At 47.6% G+C, this 21,128-nt stretch overlaps 1 protein-coding gene across 2 annotated transcripts; it reads right to left on the minus strand.

Annotated features, from left to right (window-relative positions):
- Positions 1-168: 168 nt before the first annotated feature.
- Positions 169-20,686, minus strand: LOC121540159 (girdin). Of its 2 annotated transcripts, none has more exons than XM_041848809.2 (28): positions 20,364-20,686; positions 18,274-18,422; positions 17,901-18,009; positions 17,107-17,176; positions 16,939-16,997; positions 16,574-16,657; positions 13,998-14,138; positions 13,598-13,746; positions 13,251-13,332; positions 12,993-13,151; positions 10,757-10,903; positions 10,428-10,620; positions 10,045-10,175; positions 9,053-9,124; positions 7,707-8,429; positions 7,254-7,433; positions 6,757-7,097; positions 6,396-6,588; positions 5,905-6,237; positions 5,393-5,554; positions 4,997-5,274; positions 3,605-3,748; positions 2,859-3,045; positions 2,388-2,533; positions 2,138-2,242; positions 1,523-1,680; positions 832-1,155; positions 169-363 (listed from the first exon to the last, which is right to left on the minus strand). In XM_041848809.2, exons 1-28 carry the CDS (start codon positions 20,421-20,423, stop codon positions 284-286), a joined length of 4,959 nt encoding a protein of 1,652 aa, XP_041704743.2. In that variant the 5' UTR covers positions 20,424-20,686; the 3' UTR covers positions 169-283. The 2 variants fall into 2 exon arrangements, with proteins under 2 accessions (XP_041704743.2, XP_041704735.2); XM_041848801.2 differs by having other exon boundaries at positions 5,905-6,240; positions 20,364-20,685.
- Between the last annotated feature and the right edge of the window lie 442 nt (positions 20,687-21,128).

Here is a 21,128-nt window from a genome sequence, read left to right on the forward strand (position 1 = left end):
GAAAAACTTTTCTCATTTTGTCTGTCATAGTTGACGTGTACCTATGATGAAAATTACAGGCCTCTCTCATCTTTTTAAGTGGGAGAACTTGCACAATTGGTGGCTGACTAAATACTTTTTTCCCCACTGTACTGTTTTTGGCACCTTTTACAAAAATCTGACAAAACATTTGAATTTTACACTTTTAATTTGAGTCCCTATCTGAATTTAGATCAGATCTGTATGCAGAGGACGGATGTGTGCAAAGGATCATGGTAATTCCAGTTGAAGCAGTAATTATCTTTTAGTTGGCCGGTTTGTCCTTACTGGACTGACAGCAAGGGTCTGAGTTGAGATGTCCTTCATCGTTGTCCCCACTCACGGCTAAAACCAAACACACAAACACACACAGAGGTCCTGTCAAAACCAGTCACTTCACTTCAATTTGTCAGGGTTGGTCAGGGACATCAGTGCCAGTTGGTACACAAATTCCCTCATGTCTAACCCCTCCCTCCACCTCTCCCCTATAGTCCACACCTGCCTCGTCACCTCTCTCCCTCCCTCTCTCTCCCCCATTTCCCTCCCTCCCTCTTCATCCATATCACCTCTCTCCTCCCCTCCCCCCTATCCATCACCTCTCCCCTCTTCACCTCTCCCTCCCTCTCCCCCATTTCTCTCCCTCCCTTCCTCCTCAACTCTCTCCCTCCCTCTCTCTCCCCCATTTCCCTCCCTCCCTTCCTCCTCACCTCTCTCCCTCCCTCTCTCTCCCCCATTTCCCCCCACTCCCTCCCTATTCATCCATATCACCTCTCTCCTCCCCTCCCCCCTATCCATCACCTCTCCCCTCCTCACCTCTCCCTCCCTCCTCCATCACATTCTCCTGGCTGGTGGTGGCTGAGGTCATGGGTGTGGTTTTGGGTGTGTCTGTAGGGCTGTTCTGCCCTTCCCAGATCACTGTGGAACCTCTGTCTGCAGATTGTAGACGCTGGAGGGGCGAAGTCTTCTGGTCTCCGGGACTGAAGGACTGGGAGCCCAGCTTTCGATGGGAGCCCAGCTTTCGACGGCCCCCCAAACCTGAACGCAGTGGCAGCCCACCCAGTCCTCCCGCTTGGTCAGAGTCACCCAGGGAGGGGGCACGTCGCAGGGGGGAGGGGGAGACGGGGGCACTGCGGGGGTCTGTAGGAGAGAAGAGAGAGAACAGAGGTGAGAGATATAACAGGGAGTGAGAACGGAGGGGAAAGATGTAACAGGGAGAGAGAACAGAGGGGAGAGATGTAACAGGGAGAGAGAACAGAGGGGAGAGATGTAACAGGGAGAGAGAACAGAGGGGAGAGATGTAACAGGGAGAGAGAACAGAGGGGAGAGATGTAACAGTGTAGGGTGAGGGAGAGAGACAGAAAGAGAGGGAGGGAGAGAGAGACATATGAGGAGTAGTATCAGTACAAATGACTCATGTAGTGATTTGAATGTGATTTGTGTATAATAGTGTCTGTGGTCTCTCACGAGTTGTTCAGTGTGTGTCTGTCTGTCTGTATGGTCTCACCAGTCCCAGCAGCAGTCTGTGTGTCTGGTGGGTAGTCTGCACTGTCAGCCAGGTTCTCTATACTGCCAGCAGCGTAGAACAGAGCACGTCCCTCTCTCCCTCCTCCTCCTTTAGGCTTAATCAGCTTCTTCATCCTGTCTGCTATCCAGCTGGACTTCCTACAGAGAGGGATGGAGGGATGGAGGGAGGGAGGAAAGGAAGGAGAGATAGCGAGGGAAAGAGGGAGATCAAGATCAATAGGAAGTGTGGGAGATGGAGAGAGTGGGGGGACAAAAATAGGGATTTGGCCTTGGTCTGTGTCTGCATGTTTGTCTGCATCCAAACGAATTGCAGGAGTCCAGAAGAAACGCTACAAAGACTACAGTAAGGACCTATTGGAGCGATGCGACATCCATCCCTCAAACCTGGAACCTCTCTCGACAGGTCCACCTGTCAGCCCACCTGTGCTGTGGGATTCAACTCCTCCAAGACAGCATCTTTACAGAGGGGAATCAGCCTCCACAGACACATGATGTGGCAGCAGCACCAGCTGCGCTAACCCACACTTCTCCCCAATCTTAACGGCGCATCGTTGACTTCAATGGACAACCAATGTGTGTGTGTGTGTGTGTTTACTTGGCCTTGCTGGGTGTATGCATGTTGGGGTCCAGGACTCTGTACTGATCCATAATCTTCTCCACCAGCTTCTGTTTCTCTCTACGCAACTCACCCATCTTCTCCCTGGAGAGAGGAGAGGAGATGCGAGAGGGAGGAGAGGAGAGACGGAAGAGAGGGTAGGAAAAGAGAGGAGAGGAGAGGAGAGATGAAAATTTAGGGGGAAATATAATAATATTTACGTTGTGTGTGTGTGTGTGTGTGTACTGACTGGTACTCTCTCTGCTGTGAGTTGTGCTGGTCCTTGCGCTCCAGGCTCTGCTCCATCAGGGCTCTGTTGTGATTGGTCAGACTCTGGTTCTGCTCCAACAGGTGACGGTTCTCCTCCTCCATGTTCCCCTTCAGCTGGGTCAGCAGCTACTCACACACACACAGGTTTCAGAATGATTTATAGTAAACAAGATAAGGTGTGTGGGTGGTCTAACATTACTATCCTTTTGGGTTCCAAAAGTCCTCACAAGGATAGTAAAACAAGGAACATTTGACAAGTGTGGACATTTCGCCGGTCCCCAAAAGGAAAAATGCTATTATGGCCTCAGGGGTTAGGTTTAGGGTTAGGTTTAGTTTTAGGGTTTGGGGTTAGGTTTAGGGTTAGGATTTTGAATGGGAATCCATTTTTTGGTCCGTCCCAACTTGGATAGGAAAAACCAACGTGTGTGTGAGACCCTCCCTTCCTCCTGACCTGGTACTGGTTGGTAAGGCGGTCGGTGCTGAGCTCCAGTCTCTGGTTGTTCTCCCTCAGAGAGCTTATCTCTCCCTCCAGCCTGGTCCTCTCCAGCTGGGCAGCACTCAGCTCCCCTCGCAGCACCGAGCCCTGGGCCAGCAGCTCACTCTGTAACTGGGCCGACTCCCTCTGCACACCCTGCAGCCTGGGAGAACAGAACAACATACATTACAACACAACCAGACAAAATAAGACGGTGAACCAGCAACTCAGGCTATTTGTCAGTCAAACAACCAACTGCTTGGTGTCAGATTGAATAGATCAGGGATGAACTTAATAGATCAAGGATGAACTGAATAGATCAGGGATGCACTGAATAGATCAGGGATGAACTGAATGGATAAGGGACGAACTGAATAGATCCGGGACGAACTGAATTGATCAGGGATGAACTGAATGGATAAGGGACGAACTGAATAGATCCGGGACGAACTGAATTGATCAGGGACGAACTGAATTGATCAGGGACGAACTGAATTGATCAGGGACGAACTGAATAGATCAAGGATGAACTGAATAGATCAGGGACGAACTGAATAGATCAGGGACACAATGAATAGATCAGGGATTAACTAAATGGATCAGGGATGAACTGAATAGATCAAGAAGTTATATTAAATGAAATAGGTTGAAGAGAATAAGTGATGACGGAGCAGTTAGTTGTTTGACTGACAAATAGTATGAGAGAGGTTGTTGTTTTTTACCTCTCATAATCCTCTTTCAGTCTCTCTAGTTCTCTTTCTCTCTCCACATTCTTCTGCACCTCTCCCTCCATCTTCTCTCTTTCCATCTTCATCTCTGTTTCTTTCTCCTCCAGCCGGGATTTGAGACCCAGGAGCTCCTGATACCTGGAGAACATGAAGGTGTTATGAACATTGATATGACTTATACTTAAACACTCATTAAGGTGTCATGACTGATTTCATAAACTTTATTTTATCAGGGGGGTTTTCACAAGTCAGTTTACAGTGTATTCAAGCATATAGAATTCCAATCAGACTGGTTTCATAAAGTTAACAATGTCTTATGTTTAAATAAAGTGTTACTTGGTGTTCCCTACTTTCCCTCCAGCTCCCTGTGTTCCCAACCTTCCTTCCAGCTCCATGTGTTCCCAACCTTCCCTCCAGCTCCCTGTGTTCCCTACCTTCCTTCCAGCTCCCTGTGTTCCCAACCTTCCCTCCAGCTCTCTGTGTTCCCAACCTTCCCTCCAGCTCCCTGTGTTCCCTACCTTCCCTCCAGCTCCCTGTGTTCCCAACCTTCCCTCCAGCTCCATGTGTTCCCAACCTTCCCTCCAGCTCCCTGTGTTCCCTACCTTCCCTCCAGCTCCCTGTGTTCCCTACCTTCACTCCAGCTCCCTGTGTTCCCAACCTTCCCTCCAGCTCCCTGTGTTCCCAACCTTCCCTCCAGCTCCCTGTGTTCCCTACCTTCCCTCCAGCTCCCTGTGTTCCCTACCTTCCCTCCAGCTCCCTGTGTTCCCAACCTTCCCTCCAGCTCCCTGTGTTCCCAACCTTCCCTCCAGCTCCCTGTGTTCCCTACCTTCCCTCCAGCTCCCTGTGTTCCCTACCTTCCCTCCAGCTCCCTGTGTTCCCAACCTTCCCTCCAGCTCCCTGTGTTCCCTACCTTCCCTCCAGCTCCCTGTGTTCCCAACCTTCCCTCCAGCTCCCTGTGTTCCCAACCTTCCCTCCAGCTCCCTGTGTTCCCAACCTTCCCTCCAGCTCCCTGTGTTCCCAACCTTCCCTCCAGCTCCCTGTGTTCCCTACCTTCCCTCCAGCTCCCTGTGTTCCCTACCTTCCCTCCAGCTCCCTGTGTTCCCAACCTTCCCTCCAGCTCCCTGTGTTCCCAACCTTCCCTCCAGCTCCCTGTGTTCCCTACCTTCCCTCCAGCTCCCTGTGTTCCCTACCTTCCCTCCAGCTCCCTGTGTTCCCAACCTTCCCTCCAGCTCCCTGTGTTCCCTACCTTCCCTCCAGCTCCCTGTGTTCCCTACCTTCCCTCCAGCTCCCTGTGTTCCCTACCTTCCCTCCAGCTCCCTGTGTTCCCTACCTTCCCTCCAGCTCCCTGTGTTCCCAACCTTCCCTCCAGCTCCCTGTGTTCCCTACCTTCCCTCCAGCTCCCTGTGCTGTGTCTCCAGGTTACGGTTACTGCTCCTCAGGTGGGAGTGTCTATCCAGCAGCTCCTCTAGCTCTGCCTCCTGCCTCTGCTGCAACGTTGTCATTCGCTCCTGGTCTCTCCTCAGCCCCTCCGTCCTGGCCAATGACTCCTCATGCTCCCTGGCCCACACCTTAGACTCCGCCTCCAGAGCAGCACACCTGGCCTCGCTTTCGCTGCACCTCGCCAACACTGCTGCATGCTGGAAGCTAAGGGATGCCTGCTCCACCTGGGGGGGGTTATCAAACACTGTGACTCTGACACAGGTGACAGTACTACAGTCTCTGAAGTGGCGAGAGGACCCAGTTTCAGGATAATAACTATATAAAACTATAGCTGTATGATACCTGTAGCTGAGTGTTGAGTGTCTGCAGCTTGGTGCAGGTCTCCTGCAGGGTGATAGAGTGATGTTGCAGGGTGTCTATCTGCTCCCTCAGGTGGCTACAGGCTGACTGGGACTGAGACAGCTGGGATAGCAACACCTCCCGCTCGGCGCCCACCGCTGCATTCTGAGGGGGAGGTGAGAAAGAGATGATATGACTAGAGACAGTTGACAATCACATGACAAATTGTCACAGCATATATCAGCAGATTAGAATTTGAGAGGTGAACACACACAGACACACACCTCCCGCTCCACACCCACCACTGCACTCTGAGAGGGAGGTGAGAAGGGGGGGGATAGTAGAGGTTTATGAAGAGTTTATTAAAACTAAAATATGTGATAAGTTTATAAGCAGAATATAGTGGCAGACTGGAGGACAGGGTGTGGTCCTCTGTAATTAGCTTCTGCTTATCTAGGACAAATGATATGGCACAGCAAATATCAACAAAAACAACGACTGGTGAACACACATACCTCTCTCTCCAGGTCTATCAGTCGTTCACTCATAGACCAGTCCATCTTCTCTACTCCAGCTTTTGGGGGCGTACGGAGGTCATGGCCCTCCTTTGGCTGGGCATCTTTAGCCTCTGGGTGCTCTAATGGGAGTGTGTCTGAGGATTTAGCCTTCTGTGTGTTAGCAGGGCTTTCTGGTGGAAAATTACCAGGGACGGCATCTCTCTCCCACTTCTCTGAAAGAAGAAGGTCAGCGGTAACTGTCTTCAGTTCAGCCTCTGCCCTCTCCAACTCCTGCTTCAGCCGTGCAGCCTCACTGGACAGTTTTTGGGACTGCACCTTCTCATTGGCTAGCTCCTGTGGGAAAAGGAGAGGATGAAAACGGATTTCTAGGCTCAAGGCACACATACACACACACACACACACATACACACACACACACACATACATACACACACACATACACACACATACACACACACACACACACACACATACACACACACACACACCTGATTCAGAGATCTGATTTTATCCTGGGTTTCTGTGTTCAGCTCTTTAAGCTCCTGGCTCTCCTTCTCCAGACCCTGTAGCCGAGTACCCAGCTCCTTCTCCAGACCCTGTAGCCGAGTACCGAGCTCCTTCTCCAGGTCCTGTAGTTGAGCACAGAGCTCCTTGGATTGAGACAGCTCCTGACACACACGCCTACAGAGACAGAGAGATCAACTAGGTCAGACCCATTATACGTTAAAAGCTCGGAAACACACTGTTTGTAAATGGAGGGGACTGTTCTGCTACCTCTATTTTAAAATAATGACGTGTGTGTGTGTGTGTCCGCGTGCGTGTGTGCAGGTCCAGGTGTGTGTGTAACACCTGTGCTCTGTCTCCAGACTGCAGGCCCTCTGGTTGCTGTGTTCTAGGGCTGATGCTGTACTCTGTAACTGCTGCCTCAGCCTGGCCGCCTCCCTCTCCCTCTGCCTCTGCTCCTTCCGTTGGCTTTCCAGCTCTCCCTGACACGCCTCCTTCTCCTGCTCCAATCGCGAGGCCTCCAGCAGAGCCTGGTCCCGCCCCCGAGTCAGAGACTCCACCTCTAGTGCTACCTCGCGAAGCTCCGCCTCTAGCTCCTCCTCATTGCGCCGTGAGGATTCCAGACTCCTCCCCTGGCGCTCTAGCTCCGCCCTCAGGGCTTGGGTCGTCAGCTCCAATTGGTCACCCTGGCAAACAAGGTAGCGTTCAGGATCACAGTATTCAGTGACATTGTGTAACCTAGACTTGATCTTTCTGTTGGTAGCAGTGTGTACTGTGTGTGTTGTGCTGAGTAATGTGTGTGTGTTTTGCAGTGCATAGTGTGTGTATTGCAGCAGTGACACCTTGCGTTGGGCAGTGCGTAGGGTGTCCACAGAGCTACGGAGGGTCTCTCTCTCTCTCTCCAGCGTGGCTCGCTCCCCCTCCAGAGTAGCGATGACCGAGGCCTGCATCCGCTGCAGCTCAGCCTGGCTCCGCAGACGACATAGCTCCTCCTCCATCTGCAGGCCCTCTGCCTGCAGCACCTAACACACACCAGAGAGGAATGATGTGGAATGGACAGAGGGACGGACCATCTGACAGACTGACACACTACAGTAAGGAGGACTAGGAAGAATAAGGGTGGAATTAATGGACAGATGATGGTACCCTATGGAAGACTATGGATGGGCGGACAGATGGATGGATGGATGGACAAGGGATTAAGTAGCTGTCTGCGACAGTTGCAATGTGTAAGGGGAAAGCCCTATGACTCTACTGGCAGAGTAATGATTGTCTGATGGTGATGGGTTCCATACCTCTATCTGTCTCTTGGCCTCTGCCAGGCTCTCTGTAGCCTTCCTCAGTCTCTGAACCTCGGCCTCCAGTAGCACCAGTTTCTGCTCAGCCTCCCAGGCTTTCCTGCTCTGTTCCCCCAGCTTGGTGCGCAGGTCCTGGGCTACAGACGCCTGTCTGTCAGCCTCCTCCAGGGCCTGCTGGAGCTCAGAGGCCAGGCGCTCCATGTCGGGCCCAGGGAGCACACACACGTCTTTTTCACTGAGTTCCACTGAATTTTCTTTCTCTTCTCTCTCCTTTGTTTTTGGTAGTTTATCTTCTTCAGTGGTTGGGCTGGGGTCTTGTATCTCTTTCCGGTCAATATCTGCCTTCCCAAGATCTCCTTCCTTCTCATTTGTAACATGTTTTATCTCTCTCCCGATCTCCTTCTCACGTTCTGCTTCTACTCTCTTATTGGGTTTCAGCGCCTGAATCTCTACTTCCACCTCTCTCTCTTCCGGATGGAGCAACTCTGCCCCAACTCCAGCTTCTCTTTGGGTTCTGATGATGTTGGCTCCCCTCTCACTGTCCAACCCTCTCCGAGCAGTACCCTCCCCTTCTCCTCTTGAGGACGACCCTTGGACTCCCCTCTCTCCCCTCTCCTCCCTCTCTCCCTTCTCTTGTACTTCCTCAATACTTTGATGCTTTGTAAACAGCAGTTCCAGGCTCTTTTTCAAAGTGGCATTTTCGTTCTTGATGTTATGAAACTGAGAGTGGAGAGGAGGGTAGACAATGACAAGAACAGTTAATGTGGCCCCTCTAAACAGTTCTATGGGAAACATGCTGGCATTTACTACTCTTCCAGCTAGACGTCTTATACTATTTAAGTGGAAGGATCGGTTTCCTCCTACTTTTAACCATTGGATAAAGGAAGTTATGCAACATCTCAAGCTAGAGAAAATACGCTACTCCATTAGGCGATCTGCAATTACATTTTATAATATCTGGCAACCTTTCCTATCCTTTGTAGAAGACATGGACCCAGCTAATTTCACAACTCCATAAATCAACCCAAATTAGAATTTGTATCATTATTTTTACTCTTTTTTACTTTTTGTTTTATAATATCTTTGTATATTTTTTAAAATATTTGATTACATCTACATACATGTCAGACGACGCAGTGAAGTTACATCTAGATACATGTCAGACGACACAGTGAGGTTACATCTAGATACGTCAGTGTAACGGTTTAGTGAACCACACCCGCATGATGAGTAACGTTCTCTTAGACCTGAAAACGTTTGTTAGCCTCCTGAGCTAATGCCTAGGCTTTAGCTCAGAGGGCTAACACAGACTTGTCCAAACCCAGTCGGTCACATCAGCTCACCTCTCTTAGTGTGTTCTGATGTTCCGCCTCCAGACAGGCCAGCTCCTCCCTCACCTCCGGCAAATCAGCTTGCTGCAAAATATATCAGACAGTTGGATCCTCCAATAGCAGTGCCCTTAGCCTGGACACTAATACAAGTACTTGGCCAGCCAAAAGGCTCCCTGTGTAGAGTCTCATTCTTCTCAAGGTTACTTTTCCTTGCTACTGTTGCCTTTGTTTGCACTCTGGAGGTTTACTCTAGATGTAACAGGGTTATATTGGTGATTCCCCTTGCCACTTTATTGTTAAGCCAATGGGTTTTTGGTTTTGTCTTGCCTTCACCTACTCAACATGGCATCTTATTGGCTGGTTGGCGTAGCTTGCTTACGAGGGAGGATGTTTCAGTTAGAATCGTCCCAGTGAACAAGCACCAAACCAGCGGTAAGTTGTTGGTTGCAAAGCACTGTACGTCAAAAGTGATTTTTATACTCCCAAGTGATGATGTAAATGTATAATTTATATCAATTTGTTTGTAAATGTTATTCGAACATCACACATAAGATGCAGTGTTTTATGGTGAATATTTGTTGTGCATTTTGTTGTAGAGAATTCCAGCTAATACTAGCTAGCAACTTACTGTGTCTGGTGGGGGGTTTGTATATTTTGTACAGTGCGTGAGTGCAGAGTTGGATGGTGAGCCGTGCGTTGCATGACGTGCAATTTTGTGCTGTTCCTATCAGGTACATTGTTAAAGATATTATATTGTAATTGTATTATTTTGGTAACTACATGCCCCAGTGAACAAGCACCAAACCAGTGTGCGTGAGTGCAGAGTTGGATGGTGAGCCGTGCATTGCATGACGTGCAATTTTGTGCTGTTCCTATCAGAATAAAGCTCCATGACTGGTGTTACAAGATGGAGTTCGTGTTGATGATTGATTGTACACAACGCAAGAAGAGTACTGTTACATAGACTCAATCCATTTTGATAGATTGACCCTCGTGACCCTTACCCTCTGAACCCTGAACTCCTGTTCAGACTGCAGGTCCTCCAGACGTCTCCTCAGCTCAGCGTTCTCATTCTCAGCTCCCAGAAGCCTCAGTGACGACGCCTCACCCACCTCCACACTCAGAGGCTTAAGATCTGAGAGAACGAGAGAACGAGAGAGAGAGAGAGAGAGAGAGAGAGAGAGAGAGAGAGAGAGAGAGAGAGAGAGAGAGAGAGAGAGAGAGAGAGAGAGAGAGAGAGAGAGAATTGCATTGCTTTGGGAACAGTGGTACCCATTCATGCCAATGAAGCTTATTTGAATTTGAATTAGAGAGGAGGAGTAGTTGACAATAATCAAACATTTTAACTGAAAAGACACACAACAGACAGACAGGCAGACTGACTGACCAATCTCTTCTCTTAGCTCCTCTCTTAGCCCAGCCTCCTCGTCAGACTCCACATCTGATTGGTGAAAATGTAGAGCAGCTGTCATTGTGCCTGTATTGTTGTTGTTATGTCTAAGCTCCTGTCTAAGCTCCGCCTCCAGGCCCATGTTCATCTCCAAGAGCTCATCGACCCTCTGCCTCTCAGTGTCCCGCTCCTACACACACACACACACACACACACACACCAACAAATTAAGGAAAATGTCTACGTGAGCCCGGCCAGCAGATGCCAAATTCCTTACTTGTGATTCAGAAACACATTACCACACACACATTACCATCATTACCTACCCCCTCCAGGTCTATGAGTCTCTGTCGCAGCAGTAGATGGTCCCTCTCCAGCTCCCGTAGGCTGGAGCAGCGTTGCCGTGTGTCCGCCAGCTGCTCCTCCAGCAGGACCCGGGTCTCCTGCAGCGCCACGCACAGCTGCTGCTGCTCCTACAGGTGGCGCCACACAGAGACAGGGGACAGAGACAGAGAGAGACAGAGACAAGGGATAGAGACAGAGACAGGGGATAGAGACAGAGACAGGGGATAGAGACAGAGACAGGGGATAGAGACAGAGACAGGGGATAGAGACAGAGACAGGGGATAGAGACAGAGACAGGGGATAGAGACAGAGAGAGACAGAGACAGAGACAAGGGATAGAGACAGAGACAGGGGATAGAGACAGAGACAGGGGATAGAGACAGAGACAGGGGATAGAGACAGAGACAGGGGATAGAGACAGAGACAGGGGATAGAGACAGGGGACAGAGACAGAGAGAGACAGAGACAAGGGATAGAGACAGAGACAGGGGACAGAGACAGGGGATAGAGACAGAGACAGGGGATAGAGACAGAGACAGGGGATAGAGACAGAGACAGGGGATAGAGACAGAGACAGGGGATAGAGACAGAGAGAGAGACAGACAGGGGATAGAGACAGAGACAGGGGATAGAGACAGAGACAGGGGATATAGACAGAGACAGGGGATAGAGACAGAGAGAGACAGAGACAGAGACAAGGGATAGAGACAGAGACAGGGGATAGAGACAGAGACAGGGGATAGAGACAGAGACAGGGGATAGAGACAGAGACAGGGGATAGAGACAGAGACAGGGGATAGAGACAGAGACAGGGGATAGAGACAGGGGATAGAGACAGAGAGAGACAGAGACAAGGGATAGAGACAGAGACAGGGGATGGAGACAGAGAGAGACAGAGACAAGGGATAGAGACAGAGACAGGGGATAGAGACAGAGAGAGACAGAGACAAGGGATAGAGACAGAGACAGGGGATAGAGACAGAGACAGGGGATAGAGACAGAGACAGGGGATAGAGACACAGAGAGAGACAGACAGGGGATAGAGACATAGAGAGAGAGAGAGACAGGGGATAGAGACAGAGACAGGGGATAGAGACAGAGAGAGAGAGACCGGGGATAGAGACAGAGAGAGAGAGAGACAGGGGATAGAGACAGAGACAGGGGATAGAGAGAGACAGAGACGGGGACAGGGGATAGAGACAGAGAGAGAGAGAGACAGGGGATAGAGACAGAGACAGGGGATAGAGAGAGACAGAGACGGGGACAGGGGATAGAGACAGAGACCGAGACAGGGGATAGAGAGCGAGAGAGAGACAGGGGATAGAGACAGAGAGAGAGACAGGGGATAGAGAGAGAGACAGGGGATAGAGACAGAGAGAGAGACAGGGGATAGAGACAGAGAGAGAGACAGAGACAGGGACAGGGGATAGAGAGAGAGACAGAGACAGGGGATAGAGATAGGGACAGAGACAGGGGATAGAGACAGAGAGAGAGACAGGGGAGAGAGAGGGACAGAGACAGGGGATAGAGAGAGAGACAGAGAGAGAGACAGAGAGAGGGACAGAGACAGGGGATAGAGACAGAGAGAGGGACAGAGACAGAGACAGGGGATAGAGACAGAGACAGGGGATAGAGACAGAGAGAGAGACAGGGGATAGAGACAGAGACAGGGGATAGAGACAGAGACAGGGGATAGAGACAGAGACAGGGGACAGAGACAGAGACAGGGGATAGAGACAGAGACAGGGGATAGAGACAGAGACAGAGACAGGGGATGGAGACAGAGACAGAGAGAAAGACAGAGACAGGTAAGAGCATTCAATGTCCCAGTACAAAAACAAGGCATAGCACCTATACTACAGGTATTTACAGATCTGAAGAAACTGCAACAGTGTCATCAATATTGAGGGAGCTCACCTACTGTAAGCCCATCTGCAAACACAGAGGGGAAGTAGCTAGGGGAAGGGGCTAAGGGTTGTTTTTGGAATGGGCCAACCATCAGCTGTGTGTGGTAACAGTTGATGGTATAGTTGGTGTGGTGTGGTACCTTCAATTGTGTCTGTGTGTGGCAACAGTGTATGGTGTATTGGTGGCAATACCTTCAGTAGTGTCTCTGTGTACTAAACAGTGTGTGTTGTATAGGTGGCGTCGGCGATACCTTCAGTTTTGTCTCTGTGTACTAAACAGTGTCTGGTGTATAGGTGGCGTTGGCAATACCTTCAGTTGTGTGCGAGTGACTTCCAGGCTGCGAAGTCTATGTTTGCAGCTCTGTAGTTCTGTCTGCAGTTGCTCGGCTCTACCTGCACGGTCACGAAGACAGTCCAGCTCGTCACGCAACGCACGCATTCCCCGCACCTCACCCTGAAGACTGCGGTTCTGCCCAACACACACAAGATGGAGGTGAGGTCAGAGGAGGACAAAAGTAACTGAAAGTTCCGGTACAGTTACTGATAGTGATGCTAGAGAAAATCATACCTCTTTCTGAAGTTTCTTCAGTTGCTCCTCCATTGTTTGAACTTCCTGTTTGTAATCCAATAGTTGATCCCCTTTGTCTTCCCTATAGAAACAGATGTCATTATTGCAATAGTATTGTACTACTAAACTACAGACACCTCTTACAGAATAGTTCTCTTCCCATTTGAAAACCTTTAACACACACACACACACACACACACACTTGCCTTTGTCTTCCCTAGAAATGGACGATATACTGTAGTTATAACAGTTACCAGACATCTCTCAAAGAAAAGTCTTCCTCCAACTTAAAACCTTTTTGATGCACACACTGACATGACTGTCTCACACACACTCACACGTCTTACAGTTCTTGTTTGAGGCGTCGTAGTTTGGCCCTGCTGTCTGCTAGCTGGACAGCCAGACTCTGGGGCAGCTCGTCAATGTGACCACCTGGGGGCGCCATGGCAGACTCAGCCTGCTGGACCTCACTCTTCCAACACAACTCTGCTATCCTCTGAGAGAGAGAGGGTGGAGAGAGAGAAGGAGGGGAAAAGATAGACAGAGAGAGATGACAGGGATGAAATCAGGACCAAGTTCTGTGTGAATCTGTGAAAGTAAGAAACCCTTAGAGCTTTTTAAATCAGGTTTGACACAGTGATGCTTTCACTAGGAATACACTCTCCTATAGAGGCTGAAAGGCCTGGTTTCATCATTCAATTCCTCTTCTGTGGTTCTGGACATATTTGTGAGTATTTGTGTGTGTACCTCCAGATGTGTGTCTCTCTGTGCCAGCAGGCCTTGGATCTGTCTGGCCATGGAGCCAAACAGCACCTGTAGCTCCACCCCCTCCAGCCCTCCCAGCTCCTCCCACAGCAGCGGCAGCACCGCTCTGGGGTCCTGGGTCACCTGCAGGAACAACAGTTTCTTACCTCTCTATGGTAATAACAGTATGTGACTGAGCATTCCGGCACAAAATGGCTGAGATGTGGTGAACGTTAATGGTGGATATGAATACAGTTTTTCTCAATTGCTAAAACACTAAACCCTATTGTCTGAACCAAATGCTCAGTTGCCTGAACCCACTGATTGAATCAATCACTCTTTTGGCAAAACCATAAGCACTTTTCACCTGTTTAGACACAACTTGCCAACACATTTTCATTGTGATGCACCCGTGCTGCATAATGGTGAGCACAGGTGACAAAAGTCAAACACAATTAGAGCACAGGTATCACCACTTGAACACAACAACTCAAAATTGATCACACTTGTGGCTAATGATGTGAGGGAACATATACAGTAAGCCAGTTCAGAGAGCACTGGTTTGTGAGGCCCTACAATGGATAGAAATATGAGAGGAAGAGTTCGTGTGAGAGGAGGTCGAGGTGGTCGAGGTGGTCAGCGAAGACAAAGAACAGTAATATCTGATGAAATCAGAGCTACTGTGATTGACCATGTTCTTGTCCATGGTATGAACATGAGGGAGGCTGGACAAAGGGTACAACCAAACATCAGTAGATTCACTGTGTCCACCATAATCCGAAGATTTAGAGAAGAGAACAGGTAATTACCTTTTTTGACATTATAGTACAGTATGTAAATGTTGACAGCAATTACTGTATGACATACTATATACTGTACCACAGTATACTGTAAGTGAATATATGTTTCAGTACATCACTGTACCAATGTACTGTAGTATTGTAATGGAGGGTTGGTCTAACTGTTTGTAGGCCTAGTATTCCATGTATATTTTTGTAACTCCATGTTCTCTTTTTGTAGAATTGAAAGACTGCCACATGGGGGTGGGAGGACAGGTATGTTCTCCCCACACCAAGAGACCCTAATTGTTGATATGGTCCGTGAGAACAATGCCATTAAACTGAGCGAAATTCAGCAGAAGATCATTGAGGACCATTTACATTTTGAGGGTATCAACAGTGTCAGCCTCTCTACTGTTGATCGTGTCCTCAAGCGCAACAGACTGCGCATGAAACAGCTATACAGAGTGCCCTTTGATCGCAACTCAGACAGAGTCAAAGAGCAAAGATTCCAGTATGTACAGGTTGGCATATATCCAGACACATTCAATGTTGATTACTCTAAGTAGTGATTTACTGTAGTGGCCTAAATCACTTTTTCCGTATCACTTACAAAACTATATATATTTCTACAGAGGGTTTTTCAACTGGATGCAATGGAAAGACCCCATCAATACATCTACATGGATGAAGCTGGGTTTAATCTCACCAAAAGGAGAAGGAGAGGCCGTAATGTGATTGGCCATCGGGCCATTGTTGGTGTTCCTGGGCAGCGTGGTGGCAATGTCACATTATGTGCTGCCATCAGCAATCATGGGGTTGTCCACCATCATGCCAACCTGGGGCCCTACAACACTCACCAGCTCCTCATTTTCCTCAATCACATGCGAGATGCTTTGTTAGGGCAGCAGGATGAGCATCCCATCTATGTTGTTGTTTGGGACAATGTGAGTTTTCACAGAGCCCTCCAGGTTAGAGAGTGGTACAATATGAACCAAGGTTTTATCAATCTTTGCCTTCCACCGTACTCCCCTTTCCTAAACCCCATTGAGGAATTCTTCTCCTCATGGCGGTGGAAGGTATATGAACGCCAACCTTACACCAGGGTAAATCTCCTGCAAGCCATGGGACTTGCCTGTGGTGACATAGGTGTGGAGGCATGCCAAGCCTGGATACGGCATGCCAGGGGTTTTTTCCCCCGTTGCCTGGCCAGACAAAATGTGGCCTGTGATGTGGATGAAGTCCTGTGGCCTGACCCAGTACGGAGACATGATGCTGTGGCTGAGTAATGCACTTATTTGTATATTTTTGTACTTTATTTTTACATGGGCTTACTGTACACAAGTGGCAAACGCATAAGATTTCTGTTTGTTTTTACAAGTGCTACATGTAAATGCACAAGATTTCTGTTTTGTCTTTTTGTACAAGTGCTAAATGCACCGTTTTTTTTTGTTTTGCAACATGCATTTAGCCTACAGTGAACAATAAACATTTATTTCTCCAGCTTCATGTCCTGAGCATTGTGTTTTCTATTTTTCTACGTAGTGTTTAGTGACTGTTCAGTAGTGTTTTTTATTTTGATTGACTCGGGGCACGATTTGAAAACATAGTTCAGTTTTTGAGCACAGATTGAACTGTTTTGAGGTGAAAGTTTGGTTTTGCAAGAAGAGTCTGAGGTTTTGTGAATGTAGCTTGAAAATTGGGTTTTGTGTTCACAGTTAAGAGAAAATGAGAGCAGCTTTCAAGAAATGTGTCTTAGCAATCGAGAAAAACTGTAAATGAGTAGGGAACTGAACTGACCTCCTGGATACAGTTGGCAATGGCAGTTTGAGTCTCGATGTCAAGCGACTGGATTTGCTGTATGAATGTTTCCTTCCTCTCACACTGGGGTTGACCAACAAAGAGTAGTCAGTAAGGTTGGCACAGTTACAATTGCAGTGTGTGCGCAAGAGAGAGAGAGAGAGAGAGAGAGAGAGAGAGAGAGAGAGAGAGAGAGAGAGAGAGAGAGAGAGAGAGAGAGAGAGAGAGAGAGAGAGAGAGAGAGAGAGAGAGAGAGAGAGAGAGAGAGAGAGAGAGAGAGAGAGAGAGAGAGAGACAGAGAGAGACAGAGAGAGACAGAGAGAGACAGAGAGAGACAGAGAGAGAGACAGAGAGAGAGACATCACCTGTACAGCACATCCCAGTAAAAGCAATAGCAATCTCCTCAACTCCTCCACTGCTGCCTCTGAAAACACAGTTACAGCTCTTATGACTATCTTGTTCCCATCACACTCTCATAGACAACATAGGAGCCCAATCAAAGATACTGTACTTTTTTAACTGGCTCTTTTTACCTGTTAGGGGGTCTTGCCCCAAAATGGCAATGTTCGGAAGAGGCATCAGAATCAGCTGCTGCAGGTCTTCCTAAAGACAGAATGAGAGGGTTTGCGCAAACGAAGAGCTTGAAGGGATTAAAGTATTTATTGATTGTCATTTCCCTAACCACATTGCAGTTACTGTATTCAAATCAACATTGAAATGACAAAACCTTCCACTAGCACCCTGCTGGCCAGTTCAGTTTAGAATACAAACACAGAAGACGTAAGAGGGGAAAATAGGGCTATTTGTTCACGTATGTTTCTACGTAGTATGATGGCTATATTTGGTTCTCAGGCACAAGCCCTGGTAGAGAGAAATTAGGCTGCAGATTAACCACATGCTGCTGGTGGTTTAAGGTTTTACAGCACTGCCAGTGTGACCAGGAAATACAAAGCATGAAGTGAAACCACAAGAAACAAAATGACATCGTAGCAACACCAAACAAGACGGAACTGTTGTCATGACAAACAGTCCTGTCAATAAATTGTATCCAAAACATTTCTGAATATTCCCTGAATATTCCTTGAAACTCGCTGGTGTCCCTCCCATGATGCTCCACTGTTCGGAGGGTTTGAATGACTTATCAAAAGCAGGAATTGAAACAGTGAAGACTCATGTTTTTGTGTGTTTTGTACATTGTATCGGACTAAAGTTCATTTCTCAGAGAGATTTGCCTGGATGTCTCCCTAGGCTCAAGTCTGGACCTTGCGCAGTAAATTACTCTTCCTGAGATGTGATTGTGTATCAAACACGACACAAATACCAATACCTGGTAGAAGGCCCTGAGGTGTCGGTTGAGGATGGAGAAGTTCTGGACTCTGAGCATCTGGTCGTCTCTCCCACTGCGGTACAAATGCTCCAGCTTGGGGTTGGGGTCTCTGGGAATGACAGACAGACAGACAGACAGAGGTGAAAGGCACGGCTTATTTAGTACAACAGCCAGAGTGGGGCTTGAGCCAGTGTGCACTTCTACTTGTGCCATAAAAGCCCTCACCTCTTGGCAGAGGTATCTATCCAACCCAGTATTTCACCAGCTATAATACCTTTGATTGGGTAAAGTAAAATAAATGTATTACATTGAATCCTTCAGTACACATTCCTTGCCCACAACATTTGAAGCCTGTGCAAAGGTGTGAACTTACATGACCCTCATGACCTCGTTGAGAAAGATCCCATTGGTCAGCCTCAGGTAGCGCTCATGGGAATTCTGGGACTTGGAGTTCACCTCCATGTACTGGTTGTAGAGCATGACGTTGTCCTCCCTGTCCACTACATCATCAAAGAGCTGTACCTGAGGGAGAGGGGGATCCTATTAGGGGCTTTAATTCAATCCGTAGCGCTGAAGATCCGTTTTATAGTGTGATTGACAATTAATGTCGCGGAGACTGCATTCACGGTAAACGCTGTATACACTATATATAGAAAAGTGTGTGGACACCCCTTCAAATTAGTGGATTCTGCTATTTCAGCCACACCCGTTGCTGACAGGTGTATAAAATCGAGCACACAGCCATGCAATCTCCATAGACAAACATTGGCAGTAGAATGGCCTTACTGAAGAGCTCAGTAACTTTCAACATGGCACCGTCATCGAATGCCTTCTTTCCAACAAGTCAGTTCGTCAAATTTCTGCCCTGCTAGAGCTGCCCCGGTCTAGGAGCAACAACGGCTCAGCCGCAAAGTGGTAGGCCACACAAGCTCACAGAATGTAACCGCTGAGTGCTGAAGCGCGTAAAAACCATCTGTCCTCAGTTGCAACACTCACTGACGAGTTCCAAACTGCCTCTGGAAGCAACATCAGCATAAGAACTGTTCGTCGGGAGCTTCATGAAATGGGTTTCCATGGCCGAGCAGCCGCACACATGCCTAAGATCACCATGCGCAATGCCAAGCGTCGGCTGGAGTGGACTCTGGAGCATTCGGAACACGTTCTCTGGAATGATGAATCACGCTTCACCATCTAGCAGTCCGACAGACGAATCTGGGTTTGGCGGATGCCAGGAGAATGCTACTTGCCCCGATCCATAGTGCCAACTGTAAAGTTTGGTGAAGGAGGAATAATGGTCTGGGGCTGTTTTTCATGGTTCGGCCTTAGTTCCAGTGAAGGGGAATGTTAACGCTACAGCATACAATGACATTCTAGACGATTCTGTGCTTCCAACTTTGTGGCAACAGTTTGGGGAAGGCCCTTTCCTGCACAAAGAGAGGTCCATACAGAAATGGTTTGTCGAGATCGGTGTGGACGAACTTGACTGGCATGCAAAGAGCCCTGACCTCAACCCCATTGAACACCTTTGGGATGAATTGGAACGCCCACTGCGAGCCAGGCCTAATCGCCCAACATCAGTGCCCGACCTCACTAATGCTCTTGTGGCTGAATGGAAGCAAGTCCCCGCAGCAATGTTCCAACATCTAGTGGAAAGACTTCCCATAAGAGTGGATGCTGTTGTAGCAGCAAAGGGGGGACCAACTCCATATTAATGCCCATGATTTTGGAAAGAGATGTTCGATGAGCAGGTGTCCACATACTTTTGGTCATGTAGTGTATGTTGGCTCAATCGGAAATTACCTTTAAATGTGAACCTCGCTACAACGCAGATATTCTGCGCTACGGATTGAATCGAGGCCTAAATTACTCTATTAACAAGTTGCTATATGTAATTTTATGGGTGAAACCATAGAAACAGAATATACAACCTAAACAATATCTATGGAGTCCATAAGGGGACCCACTGCTAACAGAGAAAAGTGTTATCTAGAATATATGGTGTAGATCAATGAAACCCGAGATGGTCATCTTTTACTGAGAAATAATGACTATATAGGGAATAGGAAGTGACAGCTATAAGGAAAAACAACACGATACATCCTATGAGCCAGTGTAGAGAAAGCTGTGAAAAGGAGAAGTTTGAGAACTAAGTGTTGTTTGCTGTCCTTTTCATGTGACGAAAGTTATGACAAGCATCTGATTCAAGTTCAACCCATTTATGTTCTTATAACTTTTGTAAATAAAGAGTTATACATCATTTATAAAAAGGCATAATCTCATATGTGAGAAATACATTTTATTTAAACGTCATTTATTTACAGGATTCTAATGTATTTATACTCCATAAAAGCAAAACAACAGCAATAGGCTATGTGTTTTTATGTTTTATAAAAGACTATTCATCATCACGTATATCTACTACTATAGCATCTGAAAGTGATTTAAATAAGCTTTGACACATACCCAAGTAACCAACGCACTTTCCATGAATTCTTCTAGAATGTCCATTAAGTTAGAGTCCATGGTGTCGCATAAAGAATTTACAAACTTCTATAAAAAAATATAAATAAAATATATCCTACAGTATTAAAGCAATTGTACTAACAACTGAAAAAGAGATTCCATTCTGTGTTTGTCATTTCAGTTCCCCTCCCTCTCTCTTCCTCTATCTCACTTTTTCAGTTAATGCTGGTGGTGAGCACGTTGCAAAACCACACCGGAATTTCTAAACGCACACATTTCATTAGGGTTGTAGGTCTACCCGGAACAATCACAACCTTTACCAGTGAGTTTGTTTCCATAAAACAAAGGCGCTCAAAGAAAAATGAGTAGGCGGTTTGAGATGGATGGAAAATATTAGACTACTTTGTGCGCACTGTGGTATCTTGCCTAGACGTTTGTAACAATGTTTCTTTACAGTTCACTTATTCAGCTGTTTGTAGCATATGCATCAAGATTGATCAAAGATATACTCTAAACAATTTAGGGTACAGTAGTAGGCCTCGACGCGCTTTCAGGTGTAATGCAATGGCGAACCCTGGTGGAAATAGGGTGTAAAGGTCGGTAGTCTACTATCTATGAACATTCTACTTAACAAAGCTGTTGAATGAACATTGTCGTAAAACACACAGATCAGAGTGTATTAACCATTTAACAAAGGAACAAAATAAACAGCCAATACAAAATAAAACAAGTTTGCTATGTGTAAGATAGTGCACAGTTTATAAT

Source organism: Coregonus clupeaformis, chromosome 3 (assembly GCF_020615455.1).
Source record: "Coregonus clupeaformis isolate EN_2021a chromosome 3, ASM2061545v1, whole genome shotgun sequence".
In the NCBI taxonomy this organism is placed as follows: domain Eukaryota; kingdom Metazoa; phylum Chordata; class Actinopteri; order Salmoniformes; family Salmonidae; genus Coregonus; species Coregonus clupeaformis.